This window comes from Bombina bombina, chromosome 4 (genome assembly GCF_027579735.1).
Source record: "Bombina bombina isolate aBomBom1 chromosome 4, aBomBom1.pri, whole genome shotgun sequence".
NCBI classification, from domain to species: domain Eukaryota; kingdom Metazoa; phylum Chordata; class Amphibia; order Anura; family Bombinatoridae; genus Bombina; species Bombina bombina.
The window spans coordinates 341,081,796-341,097,225 of record NC_069502.1 but is presented as its reverse complement, the minus strand read 5'-3'; the positions used below and the strand labels follow the sequence as shown (position 1 = coordinate 341,097,225).

The following is a 15,430-nucleotide window of genomic DNA, read 5'->3' as shown; positions in this document are numbered from 1 at the left end:
AACCACCATATAAAAAAATCCTAGCGAGTGGTAGTAAAACACTCTTTCCTGTACATGCTCAAATGTGGAGCTATATGAAATAAGGACAGAGATAAAGCCTCATCTACTAACGATTTACTTCTAAATTAGACATGGTGCTCAGAAACTTCTTGATATAAATTAATGTTTTATCATTGTAGCAAGATGACCCTTACTTACTCTTGATTGAGAATTGCAAAATTTTGGACTTCAGACGGGTTTGGAAGATACTCAAGGACAGCATCTAAGAGAGGCTGGACACCCTTGTTCTTTAAAGCACTTCCCACCAGAACAGGTGTGAACAATCTCTTCAGAGTGGCTCTTCGGATAGCATGCTAAAGATAAGATAAAATGTATTTGTTTCATACTATACATAAAGCTGAAAAGAAAAAGGAAAACATCATAGAATGCAATGAAAATCAGTATGTGCCACTGAGATGAGATAAACATAAATTTACACTGCAAACATTTCAAACAGAAGTTCATGAAAATTGCACATTACACTTGGGGACAGAAGCAAGTTTACACTAGAATACCAACAGAAGGTCAGCCAGTTTTTACCCCTTCAGTACATGGAGAACAGACATTTCATGAATTTCAACAAGAATTGTACTTACAGATAAATACATTTTGTTATACCTATATTGAGATACTAGTGCGTTGTACCTTCATATAATTCCTTTTCAAATGTTAAAAAAAATAAATCTAGAAGTACAAATCTTTTCTCTGAAACTTCAGTGGAATTAGTCAGGTACTAGTTTGAAATAAATAGCTTCACAATGGTTAGCCCATAAAAAAAAAAAGCCATAACCCATGCGAATCAGACTACACATGACCCCTCCCCTCTGAAGTGCAGCAAATTACAACAATCCCACATGTTTGGTGGGATAATATAAATAATATGTGACATGATCATTTATATACAAATATTACTCTAAATCGGTTAGTGACAATGACCTGTCACCACCTAAGGGGGCACTATTTATGCAAACAGGGTTTTGACAGAAGAAATAAGAAACTAAAAAAGGGATCTAACCTACATATTATAAAATTACATATAATAACAGGCTACAAAAATAATAAATCAAGCCCCAAGTGGGGTATATCAAATTTTGAGCCTTATCTGTAAGCAATATCAGTCCATCAGTCCATAAAGATGGTTCAGGTGATTCAATACGTCCCAATATGGTTCTATAGAGGGTATCCTTCCCAAACTGGCTGCTCCTTTCCAATTGATCTCCAAATTCCAAACCATTTCTGTGGGTAAACACAAGAAAAAAATGTCGCCTCCTAGTGTAATATTGATATACCACACAAATAATGTGTACTATTAGACTTGTACTCACAAGAATGGTAGCACCCAAGTGTGCTTAGTAAGGTGGACTGGGATCTCTCAGAGTCCCAGCTCACTGATCCTTGGTACTTGTGCTCCTCTCATAGTAACTTCAAGGATAAGGCAAACTCAGGCTCTCAGTGAAGTTTAAAAAAAAAAAAAAAAAAAAAAAAAAAATGTAAAATTTATTAAAATGCAAGATAAAGAATAAAAACACAGGGTGTGACAACCACCTCTATGTGTTTAAAACAGTTGCAATGCGTTTCTCAGCTTCCTCGCTGTTCCTTAGGCATGCCATTCTTGTTAGTACAAGTCTAATAGTACACATTATTTTTGTGGTGTATCAATATTACACTAGGAGGCGCCCTTTTTTCTTGTGTGTTTACCAACAGAAATAGTTTGGAATTTATATACAAATACATATGATCACATATATAGTTAAATGTAAAACAAAGCATAACAATAATTGAAGTGTTGTACAAATAAACATATCCACAGTGTAACATGTGTAACTCATAAGTGTCCAGGAAAACATGGCCAAGGTGGCACCCCTACTTCTGAGCCATAAAAATGACTAAGTTCCAGACAATAAAGAGATGACTCAATAATACTCTCTCCTAAGCCCTAAGAGAATTTCAAATTGCACCCCAACCAGATTGATGTCACTAGGGTTCCACAGTGCTCTCTCCCTAAAGTATCAGGTTTCCACTAGCCAGGGATACATTTTGTTACAAAATGTAATTTTATCACTACTAACCTTGCAAATCTGTGTTTAACTATGTGTTTAAAAGGACCATTAAATACAGTAGAATTGTATAATAAGTGCATAATAAAAAGATAACGCAATAACAAACTCCGAATTTCAACTAAGCAGATTTTTTTCTTACAAATATTTATTCTCTCCATTTGCCACACACTGTATCATGTGACAGCCATCAGCCAATCACAGATAAGTATACATATACACTGTCAGCTTGTGCCCATGCTCAGTAGGAGATGGTGCCTCAGAATTTATTCATATAAAAAAATTTGATAATGGAAGTAAATTGGAAAGTCTCTTAAACTGCTACCAGGACGATTTTTTTTTGCATTTTTGCTATCACTCCACAAACAGAAAAAAAAAACATTTTCTTCTATTTTTTTTTTATTTACCTACCAAAACTACATACTTTTTTTTTTTTTTTTTTTTTTAAAGTAGACAATGCAAAGTATTGATCTAGGCCCATTTTGCTATATTTCATGCCACTATTTTGCGGCCAAGTGCGATCATATAAAAACAATTGTTAACTTTTCACAAACTTCTGGTTACTCACAAAAATGATTTACACACTGCTTGTGCAATCATAACACAAATGCTTCTCTGGGATACTTTGTTCAGAAATAGACATGCATGGCTTTGCTTTTTGGTAACTAGAAGGCAGCTAATTGCAGCTGCGCACAACACACGTATGAAATTTCCATCAGTGAAGGGGTTAATTAGTTAGCTGGTAATAGTACTGTAATGTAGGTATTACCCTCTCACCATCTTAGGTATTGGCAGACAGTCTTGCCAGTATGAAGTTTTAGGGCTTTTTTTTTTTCCTACAGTGTAGGATCCCACTTTACCCTCTCACTCTTACATGCTCTAACAAATATATAGAAATGTTTTCCCTATACTGTCTCTCTTAAAAAAACATTTTTTCCTTATATTAGCATGTCATATCGTGAATAAACAACTATACATTTTATTTCAAAAGTCCAATTGCAATAGTCATTTTAATTGTACTATTAGATTAGTTGCTAAGGATACATAGAAAATAACATTACTTTACCTCTGATCATATGAACATTGCACAGATATATAGTAGACAGTGATAAGGAAAAGTGAGAGGAGCAGGAGAGTATGGAACTAAAACACGAAGACCAGTAGAAACTGAAGAGGTGGCGGCAATAAATATGAGATGCACCAGTCTGCATCATGAGACCTACTTGTAAATGGTGATCAGTCATTTGGATTCACAAGTGTATATTAATCTTTTTACCTTTAGATCAGATACTGTAGGGACCTTTTCTTCTAAAAACATTTCACCTAGGAGCTCGTCCGAATTAGCAACACTTTCTATAAGTTCCTGTCGTCTGTCAGCTGCCTCTGCCCTGAAATCAGCAGGGATTTCTTCATAACGCACAGACTGCCTAAAAAAAACAAAATAAATCAAATACAAAATTATCCTAAATAATTATGCCTGCCACAAAGTATGAGAAGGTATAGCATAAAATCACAAAGAACACACAAACCCATATTCTCCATCAAAATACATGGCACGTTCCTCTACCAAGTCTATAATTCCTTTCAACTTATTCTCAAGTCCAATGGGAATCTGGATAAAGGCGGCATTGTGGTTCAACTTAGCTCTGGAATAGAAAAACAAAAATATAATTAAGATAATGTGCAACTGAGCATTAAAGTTAATGCTGCTTTTTTTTTTGGTTTAAGGTGCATTGTACTTTTCCTAAAAGTAGGCTCATGTTAAGGTATCACAGTTTGTTTTTTTTTTAAAATGTTTTTGTTTTGAATTAGCAATACTTCTAATCAACCTTATTGAAGCGTATCCTTCACCAGTGAAGCTATAGGAGCTGCTTTTACCAGCCTGTGAGCGATGGATACCTACAGTAGGTTTAAATATTACAGAACAAGCATTTCCTGCTTAGTTTCAATAGAACAGTTTTAATTATTTCCATAAAGCATCATTGTTAATCATGTTTCATTGCTGCACTGTTAGATTTAAGTTTTTCAACATACATATAAATTGGATTAATAAAAACAAAAAAACACACACACACAAAAAAACACAATGTTTTGCTCCATGGACATCTCAAATAATATGAATGCAAGATGTGCCATAGGCAACAGGAAGGGCACTACAGTAAAATCTCTCCTATCCTCAAATCTTGTGTACACTCACCTGAGCTGCTGAACAGTTTTGCTGGGGTTAGAGCCTTGCCGGTCCAGCTTGTTTATGAAGGATAGGAAAGGAACACCATAACGCTTCATCTGCCTGTTCACAGTCATGGTCTGACACTGAACACCCCCGACTGCACAAAGAACAAGGATTGCTCCATCCAGGACTCTTAGGGCCCTCTCCACCTCTATGGTGAAATCCACATGCCCTGAAGATTTAGTATAGACATAATATGCCTTTATTTAAGCCAAACATTCAACAAATTGCAAATAACTTAGGTTTAACAGGATTTCTTACAGTTCAAAGCATTTTACATTGGTTTAACAGAAGACCAAGCCACAAAATCAAAACTCCTCCATATGCCACAACACTGAATTAGACTTCCACCCTTAATAGGACCGTAAAGAAAAAAAAAAGAAAAAAAACATTCAGGATTCATATAAAACATATACTTTTAAACAACTTTCCAAATTACTTCTATGATCTAATTTGCTTTGTTGTATTGGTATCCTTTGTGGAAATGCATAACTAGGTATGGTATCCCCTATCTGAATTATGGCAGAAAAAATATTGGGTCTCAAGACCCTTTAAAATTTATATTTTTAAAAACAACAACATGTCTGTCTATGGTCTAAACCAACCTAGCTTAAGTGGCAAAAGGTGTACACTTTTATAACAAATGCATTGTGGGTAAAAGTAAAGATGTCACTGATTACACCACAAGAAACTTAGTCACAATTGTAAACACTAGGTAAGCTACATTATTTTATTGGCACTAAATTATCTTAAAAGATTCTTACTACTATATGACAGAATTAAAGTGTCTCAAAAACAAGACGTTTAAATATATGTTTACATTTTTATAAAAGTTAATCTTACTAATTTTGCTGTGTCAGCAAACAGCTGCTGATAGTTAAAAGGGACACTCAAGTTGTATTTGAAATGCATAGTGGTGCACTTTAAATATCAGACTCATACTGTAATATGGCATTATTCATAACATGCCTGGTAGGCAGATGCAAGTACACAGGGCCTACAGCTGTATCCGCAGTGGTTTGCTTTTAGTAAGGATGTCAGCAACAAAATCACCACTAGTCATGGCAAGGAGGTAACAAAACAAGTAAAATTTACAATTATAAATTAATTATTATGCTGGAAAAATGTGAGAAACTAGCGATATGCCAGACAGTGACATCCATTACATCAAAAGGTTGTAAGAGAGAGTGTGAGTGAGTGAGTGAGTGAGTGAGTGAGAGAGACTGACTCTGGTGACAATGCAGCTTCCTGGGAGTGCTGTTTTACACCCAGGGCTGTGCATGTTACAGGGTCATAGGATGTGTACCCGGTCCGGCCTGATAATGCTGACCCCACCCGTTTGTCCTGAGCACCCCCAACTAAGGCTTTTTTTAAAAAATATATATACATTTTTCTTTTTATCAAGTAGTATAGTCAATCAAAACCTGCACTACCTGTAGCACTGCTGCTTCTTTCTAGTCATTTATAGGTTATTAATACGGGTTGCACATGATTTGTTGAGCTTCTTGATGACAAAATAGAAGTCTAAAAAAGCAAGAAGCTCACACAGACAGGGCTTCTTAATACAAGACAGTTGCAGGGCAATGACCCTGATGAGTATGAAAATCCACTGCTTTGTGAATTAATATACACAGACACTATCAAGCATCTCACTGGAAACTCATTTATGGATTTAGGACCATGAAAGAGGTGAGTCATGAGGTGAGTCGTGATTTAAATAAATAACATTATTTTATTACATCATTTACTGACCCTTTCTAATAAATCACTTTTTGTTTTCTTTTTTTACTCGTGTTTAAACAGCACACAATGTGAAAATAAAAACAGTTATACAATTGCACCATCTAGAGGAAAATGTCATAAATTACAACATACAATAGGAAAAATTACAGATCAAGAACATCTCTTCATGAAAACGAAAACTGAAATTAAGTATTAAAAAAAATGTTGCTGACAGTTAAAAAAAATGATTCCACTGTCAATAAGAATCTGCTTACAGGAGAAGGCAAATATGATTTCAGAGAGGCTACTGCTCCAGAAATAAATCCATGTAAAACTCTAATAAATATTTCAAGTTTTCTTGAAACTAAAACACTAGCACCAAATATCATTCTATACAGAATTGGCTACATGTATTCTATTATAAACTCAACTATTTATCCAACTGATTATGATACATTGCTTCCAGTTGAACATTATTACTATGATGGTCACCTGCGCTATAAGGACAAGAAACTCCTTATTTATCTGGTAAAATCCTCTTTTGAATGATGAGATCTATGGGAAGGAGGTGCCAAGGGCCTCTTTAAAAAGGGACACAAAGCCCCAATTTTTGTCCCCATGATTCAGATAGAGCATACAAATTTTAAATCTTTCCAACTTACTTATATTATCAAATGTGCTTTGTTTTCTTGGTTTTCTTTGGTGAAGCAGCAGCATTGCACAGCTGGGATCTAACTGAACAAGATGAGCCAATGATGAGGCAGGTATGTGCACCCAAAAATCAGCAGCTAGCTCCCAGTAGTGCATTGTTGCTCCTGAGCCTACCTAAGTATGCAACAATGGCTACCAAGAAAATGAAGCAAATTAGATACTAGAACTAGAAACCTGTTTAAAATGGCACACTTTATCTGAAAAATAAAAGTTTAATTTTTAATTTACTGGTCCCTTAAGAGATACCTGAACCCCCAAAATAGAATTAATGCTGTGAGGTATTAGTCACTGTAATAACATTCATCTGGTAGATTCAAAGACAGAGATCCAGTCATTTGAAAGAGGAGTGCATCATTCAAATAAGGGGTCTCAGCCAGGCCCTGATATCCAAAAAGAGAGAAATTGTAGTTCAGACTTCAAAGGCTCACTCACTCACTGAATTTTCAAAAGAAAAAGGGCAGGACTCTCCAGCACGGCTAGATCTCTCTCATTTATGTACAGTATGTTAAGCAGAGAAAAGCACAGTGCAATATAACACTGCATAATATGAGAGTTATTACACTTTGTGCAAATTATTTTACATCACTATACATTTCAGATTGGGTCCTTTCAGTATTATTACATTTAAGGTTTGCACTCATTTATATTTTAATACATTTAAATTTTTATCTAGCAGTGATTTTACACATTTTGAGTATGCTTTGAACATTTCTGTTACGTTGTATATTGTTGTGTAACTTTTACAAATTAAATTGCACCTTGTATTTTCTGCATTGCAAACTAAAACTGACACTTTCAGAAAGTGGGAGGGGCAGGGCAGTTCCCTGGGATGGCAGTTCCCAGGATATGTCTGAAGCTCTCTCACACAAGTCTTGTGAATTTTCTAAGTATTTTAAACAAGCTGGTTTCACTGATTGGTCTTGCCAGCTGTATGCAGGTGAAGTTTGATCAAAATTCCCAACACACTTATTTTAACTAGCAGAAATAGACAAAATCAAGTTAAACTGTAGTGAAAACATTTTAGTTTAATTTGGAATTGATGCAAATGGAGCCTTTATAGGCCCCAGGTGTTCTCCAGCTACACTCTCTCTCCCATGTGAAATTTTGTATCCAAGAGAGCTACATTACTTTCTATGAAAGGCATCTCTCATCTCTCTGGGATTTCCATGTTCCTCCCCTTTTCTTAGGAAATTTAGTGAGTTCTGCCATGTGAAGTCCGCACCATAATCTCTCTCCAAACTGAAGCAGTTTTTAAGTTTTAATTTAAATAAAAAACACGCAAAGTGCAATCTAATTTGCAAAAGATACACATAAATATACAAAATAGGAGCCTAATTTTTAAAGTTTCACTGTGAAGGCATAATCAGAATTTGTAAAAATCACAATCCTAAATACACTGCTGTATACAAAATAAAATACAAAATAAAAAGTGCAAAGTTTAAATGCAATAAAATTTAGTGTAAAGTGAAATAAATTAGAAAGCACAAAGTGTAAATGAAGCAGAACTGTCATGTCATGCAGTGTTATATTGCACTGGGGCTTGTCTCTACTTCATACAGAAATGCAAGAACTCCCCTTGGAAAAGTAAAGCAAAATCGGAATTTTAAAAATGTCACTATGGATCTCGCAGTGCTGGAGGATAATTTTAGAATATCTCACCTGAGCAAAGAGGTTTTGAATATCAGGGCCCCAGAGAGACTACCACACACCACTGTTGCCCAGTAGAGCGTGCACGCGTCTTTAGCATTCTATAGCAGCAGTGTTTGCAACTATGTATAACATTGCTATAAACATTGCAAACAGCTGCCAGATGGGCTTGTGACACGTGCACGCTCCTGAACTCACCTAGGACTACTCTTTAACAAAGGAAACTAAAAGCACAAAACAAAATTTGATAACAGAAGTAAATTGGAAACTTGTTTAAAGGGACAGTAAACTTACAAAATAATGTTATATAAAATTCTGCACATAGTGCAGAATTATATAACATTATCTTAGCGACGGCTGTCAAAAGCAAAGGATTTTAGCTGTCAAAGTTGCACTTACCTGTTCTCCTCTCCATGATCTTCTGATTAGGTCTTTTTCAAAAGCGCTTTGTGGGCGCGCTGTCTTATCACAGTACACTCAATAGCGCTATTGAACTGAATGTAGCGCGCTCCACTACCAGACCAGAGTGGTACACTCCGTTCAAAAGTGCGATCTATGTGCAGAATTATATAACAGTACTTTTTAAGTTTACTGTCCCTTTAAAATATCGTGCTCTATACAATCAATTTAAAGTTTAATTTTGGCTTTATCGTCCCCGTGAGTAAAATCTTATACTGTGCCCAGGGATATAGAGCTTGGTATGCTCCACGTACAAGCATTGGTTTGTATAATGTAAAGTGAGGTATTACAGATGCGGTACAAGTTACACTGGTGTATGGCAAAAGACATTAATTAAACAGTAATAACATTTCAGTTTTGGCTGAAATGTCCATTTATAAAAGGTATTTTGCATTTCTCCTTCGTCTACTTTATAATAGATGTAGTTAATATACATGAGAAAACAGAATTAACCGGACTAAACATATGGATAGTTGTGTGCAGGTCACTACAGGACGATGTTTAATTAATGTTACGCATAACTGTTCATCCAAGTCATATAGTGATACACACATAGACCCAAAGTGACCATTACTGTAGGAATGTCTTATAGTAGCAACAAAAAATACCTGGTGTATCAATTATATTGATGTTAGTGTCTTTCCACATGGTGTAAGTGGCTGCCGACTGGATTGTGATGCCTCTCTGTCGCTCCAGTTCCATTGAGTCCATAACAGCTCCTACACCATCCTTCCCTTTTACCTGAAATTATTTAACAAACTGGTGAGCTATCAATAAAAAAATTATTCATTTGTTTCTTATACTTTATTCTTAAAATTATGTTAAATTTAACCAATTATAAATCCAAATCTGCATATTATTTTATGTATAGTGCTCAATGTTACTGTATGTACAACAGTGGTGTATTTAGGTTTTGTGCTGCCCTAGGCACTCAAAATTATGCTGCCTCCCACCCCCCTAGGTTTTAGGCTGTGCACCAGGACTTGTATATCCACATACATATATACATATATACATACACAAGCTTCCATTAGCTTCTACAGCTCAAAATGTGTTCAGATTTGAGTGCAGGGATGTTAGGACTGTATTAGATATGTTTTAAAACAAAATCTAATACATTGCTGCTACTTTGACAAAAGAAAAATAAAACACTACATGCAGATCTGCTCACTGCCTAATTTAACTGTTTAGGAAATAACTTGCAAGTTCTCACTATCTATTCTGTTTTCAGATTGCAGAGGAGATTTAACCCTTGCTTTGCAAGCTCTTCTTCACTATATGACTAAGAGAAAAGTGATCACGTGACCACAGTAAGATTTAAAGGGCCACTGTAAGTAAATATTTTCTATGCCTGTTACTAACTAACTACCCCAAATACGCTTTTTATCAATAGCATTTCATTAACATATCTCTACTGTATATCATAAATCTTGTCTGCAAATTTAATTGTTTTCCAAACCCACTCCGTGGGTATCCTTTGCTCTGTACCAATCCGTTTAAAATACCTAGGTTTCAAAATGGCGCTTTAAACACAAAGTTATTGGTTTAAGTATTTTGAACATGCAGTGCTGAAAATAGTGGGCAGGATAACGTGACATCATCGGCGAATAAAAGATATAACTTTTAGAACGTTATGAAACTTCGTTTTGGAGAAAATATAGGTCAGTAGGTTTTAATTAATGTTTATTAACTTTAATATGTTAGTTGTTTAGCTTAAAAATTATAACAGAAAGTAATCCTTTAAGTCTCCTGATTACATTTTTATCCAGATGTAATTTTTTGTACATGTTTACTATGCATCGCACATGATCATTTAGAGCATCCCTTAAATGAGATAATCAGTTCTTTTATGCTGTGTTGTACTTCTTGGCATGGTTATTGCCTTTATAACTGTATGTGGGTAGCAGAGTGAGTTGTGTTACTAGCCAGCTATAGTCAGCCCTCTGTCTATTTAGATGAATCTGCCTTCTCTTCTATGTGAGATAGCATCATAGGCTGAGTACTCTGCAGTGATGGTCCATGTGAAACTTTACGCTGCTAAGTGAACTGTGAAACTGCTGGTGCTGCCCTATTTATTGGCTCCTCACACAAAATAATTACTTAACTTTAACCCCTGCAAAGCAGAAAAAAATCCAAATTTTTACCAATGCATGATAGAAATCTGAAACTAGCCTGCATTTGTTTATAGGAGCAACTTTAAAAGCAGTGTTCAAGTTGGTCCCTAAAAAGTTATTGCAATTAGCAGAGCTGCATGAAGTGAGCTTCATTTTTCAACTGAGATAAACAGCCCTTTACATTAGATTTTTTTTATTATAAACAAAGCTACGGCTCTTACACTAAAGCAGATCTGTTTAGATAACCTGCAGACACTGACTGCGTTTTGAACAGGGAGGACGCTTTCTGGTTGACAAGCAACAACCAAGCCTCCTCCCCCATCTGCAACTCACAACAGAAACGTGAAGCACACTGACATATAGGGATATATCTGTATTAAACTGAAGCTGCTACATTTTGGTTTTGTAAAGCAGCATTACAGTGTTATTTTGCCGTTTGTGCGTGCTCCCAAAGCTCTGCAGGTTTAGAGCCAGTGTAATTAAACACATACATTTAGAGCGTTCGTAGAAACGGACTGTTTTTTAACTAAAAAATAAATGATTTTAACTTATTAACATATAGTGAATATGAAGGAACTAGTAACATATTTATACTGAGCAGATTACAATGAAATCAGAAAGGATTTGTCCCTCAATGCACTGACAGCATGACCGAGTGTGTTGTACAGCTGCTGTGATCATAAGGTTCTCCTGTACATAAAGGGAGGTGAGCAGTGGTGAAGCAATCACAACCAGCAAAAGAAGAAAAAAAAAATATCTGCTTCTTACCACATTTCAAGTAAACACAGCTCCAGCACCATAACAGCTCCTAAAAGTGCAGCTCACAGGAGACTTGCAGATCATTCCCTGTCTTTTAAAACCTCACGCACAGCACTTGGTTACTGCCAGCGCGCGGGAAATTTATATGTAAAAAACTATAAAAATCGATATCTTCTCACAGCTTTTCTTAGGTCCCCCCAAAAAATTTGCAGCCCCCAAAAAATGTTAATGTAAAATAATAAAAAAAAATAAAAAAATCTTTAGTGCTGTATGATGCAGCTAAGTGCCGCCCCCCAAAGTTTGCCGGCTAGGCACTGGCCTTGTTGGCTTATGCATTAATACGCCCCTGATGTACAATAATGGTAAATACCTTGTATTACTTCCAATGTTTTTTTGTTTTTTTTTACCCCCCCCCCCTCAGTCTGCCAGCTTGATTCATGTTTTTTTTTTTTCCTGGAGGTGGCTACTTCACCTTTCCATTCAATTTGCTTCCTAGCCACACTACATTAAGGAAAAAAAAAATTTGCAGAGCTGCCGTGCGTCTAGTGAGCTGATTGGATGGGAAGTAAAACCGTCACCTCAGGGGAAAAAATAAATAAAAAATATATGAATAAACTGGGCAGGCAGAGGCAAAACATAAAAATATCGGAAGTAATAATAGCTATTTCTTTGCCATTATCATACGTACATTTATGTTGAGCATTATTCATAAAATAAATCACAGATTTGGAATTTGGATGTAGGATTAGTTAAAAATTTACCATCACTTTAACATAACTATTGTATGCATAGTTTTAGCATATTGTGACAGAGAAATGCAGTAAGTGAAACAGATGTAATACAAAACTTCCGTGTTGGGATAACCCAAAGGCAAAAATAAAATATAATAAAAAATAAAAAAAATTGTAAAATTATATATATAAAAATAGTGATGTTATAAAGGCTTCAATTGCCTTAAAAACAAATTTCAAAGAAATCAGTTAAAAACAGAGCCAAAGTCTAGAACCTGCTGCTCCTAGATAAAATACAACAAACATATTGTCCCATTAAACAGTTGTGTAAGTGAGAAATAATGTTACAATATTTCTAACCTGTGGATTAGAATCAATGTTTAACAATTAACTTGTATTGTAGGCTGCCACTTTGAATTCACTTTGTATTCAGATAGTTGGCTAATATTTATTATTAATTTTCCTTTTAAATATAAGATCAAAATTACAGTGCACTATTATGTTACTTGGCAAATAAATATGCCACAACAACATACAGTCACTTTGTGACACCAGCAAATAAACTGGCACTACCGAGAACAGATATCAGAATGTTTACAATCTTGCACCATGTGCATATGGTTTCCCCAATAAACTTTCCCTTTACTAGAATAAAGCAAACATTACAAAAAGCATCACCATCTTTAAAGGGACATAATACTCATATGCTAAATCACTTGAAACTGATGCAGTATAACTGTAAAAAGCTGACAGGAAAATATCACCTGATCATTTCTATGTAAAAAAGGAAGATATTCTACCTCACAATCTCCTCAGCTCAGCAGAGTAAGTTCTGTGTAAAAAGTTATACTTAACCTGCTCCCAGCTGCAGGTAAAAAATAAAAAAAATGATGAAATGAACAGCAGCCAATCAGCATCAGCAGTGCTGAGGTCATGAACTCTTACTGTGATCTCATGAGATTTGACTTAACTCTCATGAGATTTCATAGTAAGCTTCCTTTACCTGATTGGTGAAATAATATGAGAGTTCACAAGGCTCATCCCCTAAGTTGTCCCAGGACAGACATACTAAAATGCTGCTTAGAAATCCTTTACAATGGGATGTGGCTACTGAGGAACTTTTGAGGTAAAATATCTTTCTTTTTTACATAGAGATGTTCAGGAGATATTTTCTAGTCAGCTTTTTACAGCTATGCTGCATCACTTTCAAGTGTTTAAACATATTCCCATTATTTGGAAGGCACAAAAATGAATCTAGTATTCAGCTGTGGGCTGTTTTTCAATCACCATTCAAAATATGTTTAAACCAGTGTTTCTTACCAAAGTGTTTACACCGTAAACAAATCTTTCTATGAAGAGCATATGTTATAAAACTAAAAATAAATTCCAATTTCAAGCAAGCCATTTGGTAAGTCTTACCTCATGCATTTGTGATATTCTTCCAGTATAGTATAGAACACGTTCTGTCAAGGTGGTTTTACCAGAATCAATGTGAGCAGAAATTCCAATGTTACGAATCTTTTCATATGGAATAATACCAGAAGAACAATATCTACATATGTTTAGAACAAGCTGAAAAAACAACAGACGGTATGGTTAGTCATTCTGATGTTAAAATGTCATATAAATCAATTGTTGTTTCTATCATCTATATGAAAGAGATGCAGGCAAACTTATTACAAATATTTCCTTCCATAAAAAAGGTTTAAGTAAAAGCTGTTTACATTCAAGATGAAACTAACAGGAAGTTCATGATTATGTACAACTGAGTACTTGTACTCTACTGCTAACTGGCTGACATGGGAAACTCCCACAGAAATAAAAGTTGGTTTATTCAGCACAGGAAAATCTCTAATATATTTGGAAATATTTTCTTTTAGGTTGAACAATATTTAAGTACCATGTCTCTTTAATGAAAGCTTACTCAACATGTAACTCATGAACTGATCATATCTGGATATATTGTTAAAAATGTATCAAACTACACCATTGTAGACAGCAATACCTTGTTTCATCACAGACAGAAGGAGCATGTTTCATCTCCAGTCATAAAGTAACTATAAATGGTCAGAGTGTATTTCTCTGGTTGTGCTGACCAGTGGGTCAGTCACTGAGTGACCAGCATGTGTTCTGGTAGGAAAATCCTTTAAACTTGGCCTGGCAGACATATCTGAGGACTGGAGCTGGGACACAGCAAAACCAAAATTCTATGTTTTATCTCAATATTTTTGCAGATAATTAAAATAAATATATAGTAAGAATAAAAAACACGTATTTGCAATTATAGCTAAAACAGCGGTAGAACACAGTAGCCTTATTTCAGGAGTCATGATGCACAGGAGGCAGAGTGACATAAGCAGTCAGTGCTGCACACAAGAAGCATCTCCCATTTGCTTTTATAGACAGTTCTATATTTTCACAGATAAGTATTTTACTCACCTGCCGTTTAGCAGCGGGTCCGGTGTGCTGGTGGAGCCGAGACCCCAGTACAGTAGCTGCTTTCAGGATCCCCATAGTTACTTGTGAAAGTCACGCTGAGAACACCGGTCCCTGCACTGAGGAGACACTTCCGGGAATCAGAGCAGCCAACTAAGGTCAAACGAAAGACGTCACTTCCGCCATTTGGAACGCATGGTTATTTGTCATGATGTTGTTGTTGCTGCTGCTGCTGCAAACTTGGTTAAGGGAATTTAACGTTTTGCCATTCGTTTTCCAGACTTTTTTTTAATCAATAGCTGTCCTATACATATATGGTATTAATAAATGCTTGGACTGTTATAGATGTTTTACATTTATTTTTTACTATAAAATGCTAATCAAAACAAGCATTTTTGCCATAAATTTAAATTTTAACACTATTCCATATGGGGTTAAACAAATTCTCATTTGTTTTGTTCTCTTGGTATCTTTAATTGAAGAGTAAAACTAGGTGTGTCATGCTCAAGAGTGTGCACGTGTCTT

The 15,430-nt window shown here is 35.4% G+C and overlaps 1 protein-coding gene across 1 annotated transcript in view; it reads right to left on the bottom strand.

Annotated features, from left to right (window-relative positions):
* The window catches only part of GFM1 (G elongation factor mitochondrial 1), a 100,045-nt gene extending 85,000 nt beyond the window's left edge, over positions 1-15,045 (bottom strand). The window contains exons 1-7 of the mRNA XM_053710092.1: positions 14,909-15,045; positions 13,889-14,041; positions 9,474-9,606; positions 4,294-4,498; positions 3,626-3,742; positions 3,373-3,523; positions 199-353 (exon numbers count right to left, since the gene is read on the bottom strand). Of these exons, the coding sequence (XP_053566067.1) occupies positions 199-353; positions 3,373-3,523; positions 3,626-3,742; positions 4,294-4,498; positions 9,474-9,606; positions 13,889-14,041; positions 14,909-14,983 (989 nt within the window). The 5' untranslated portion in view covers positions 14,984-15,045. The remainder of the gene's footprint in view (positions 1-198; positions 354-3,372; positions 3,524-3,625; positions 3,743-4,293; positions 4,499-9,473; positions 9,607-13,888; positions 14,042-14,908) is intronic.
* Between the last annotated feature and the right edge of the window lie 385 nt (positions 15,046-15,430).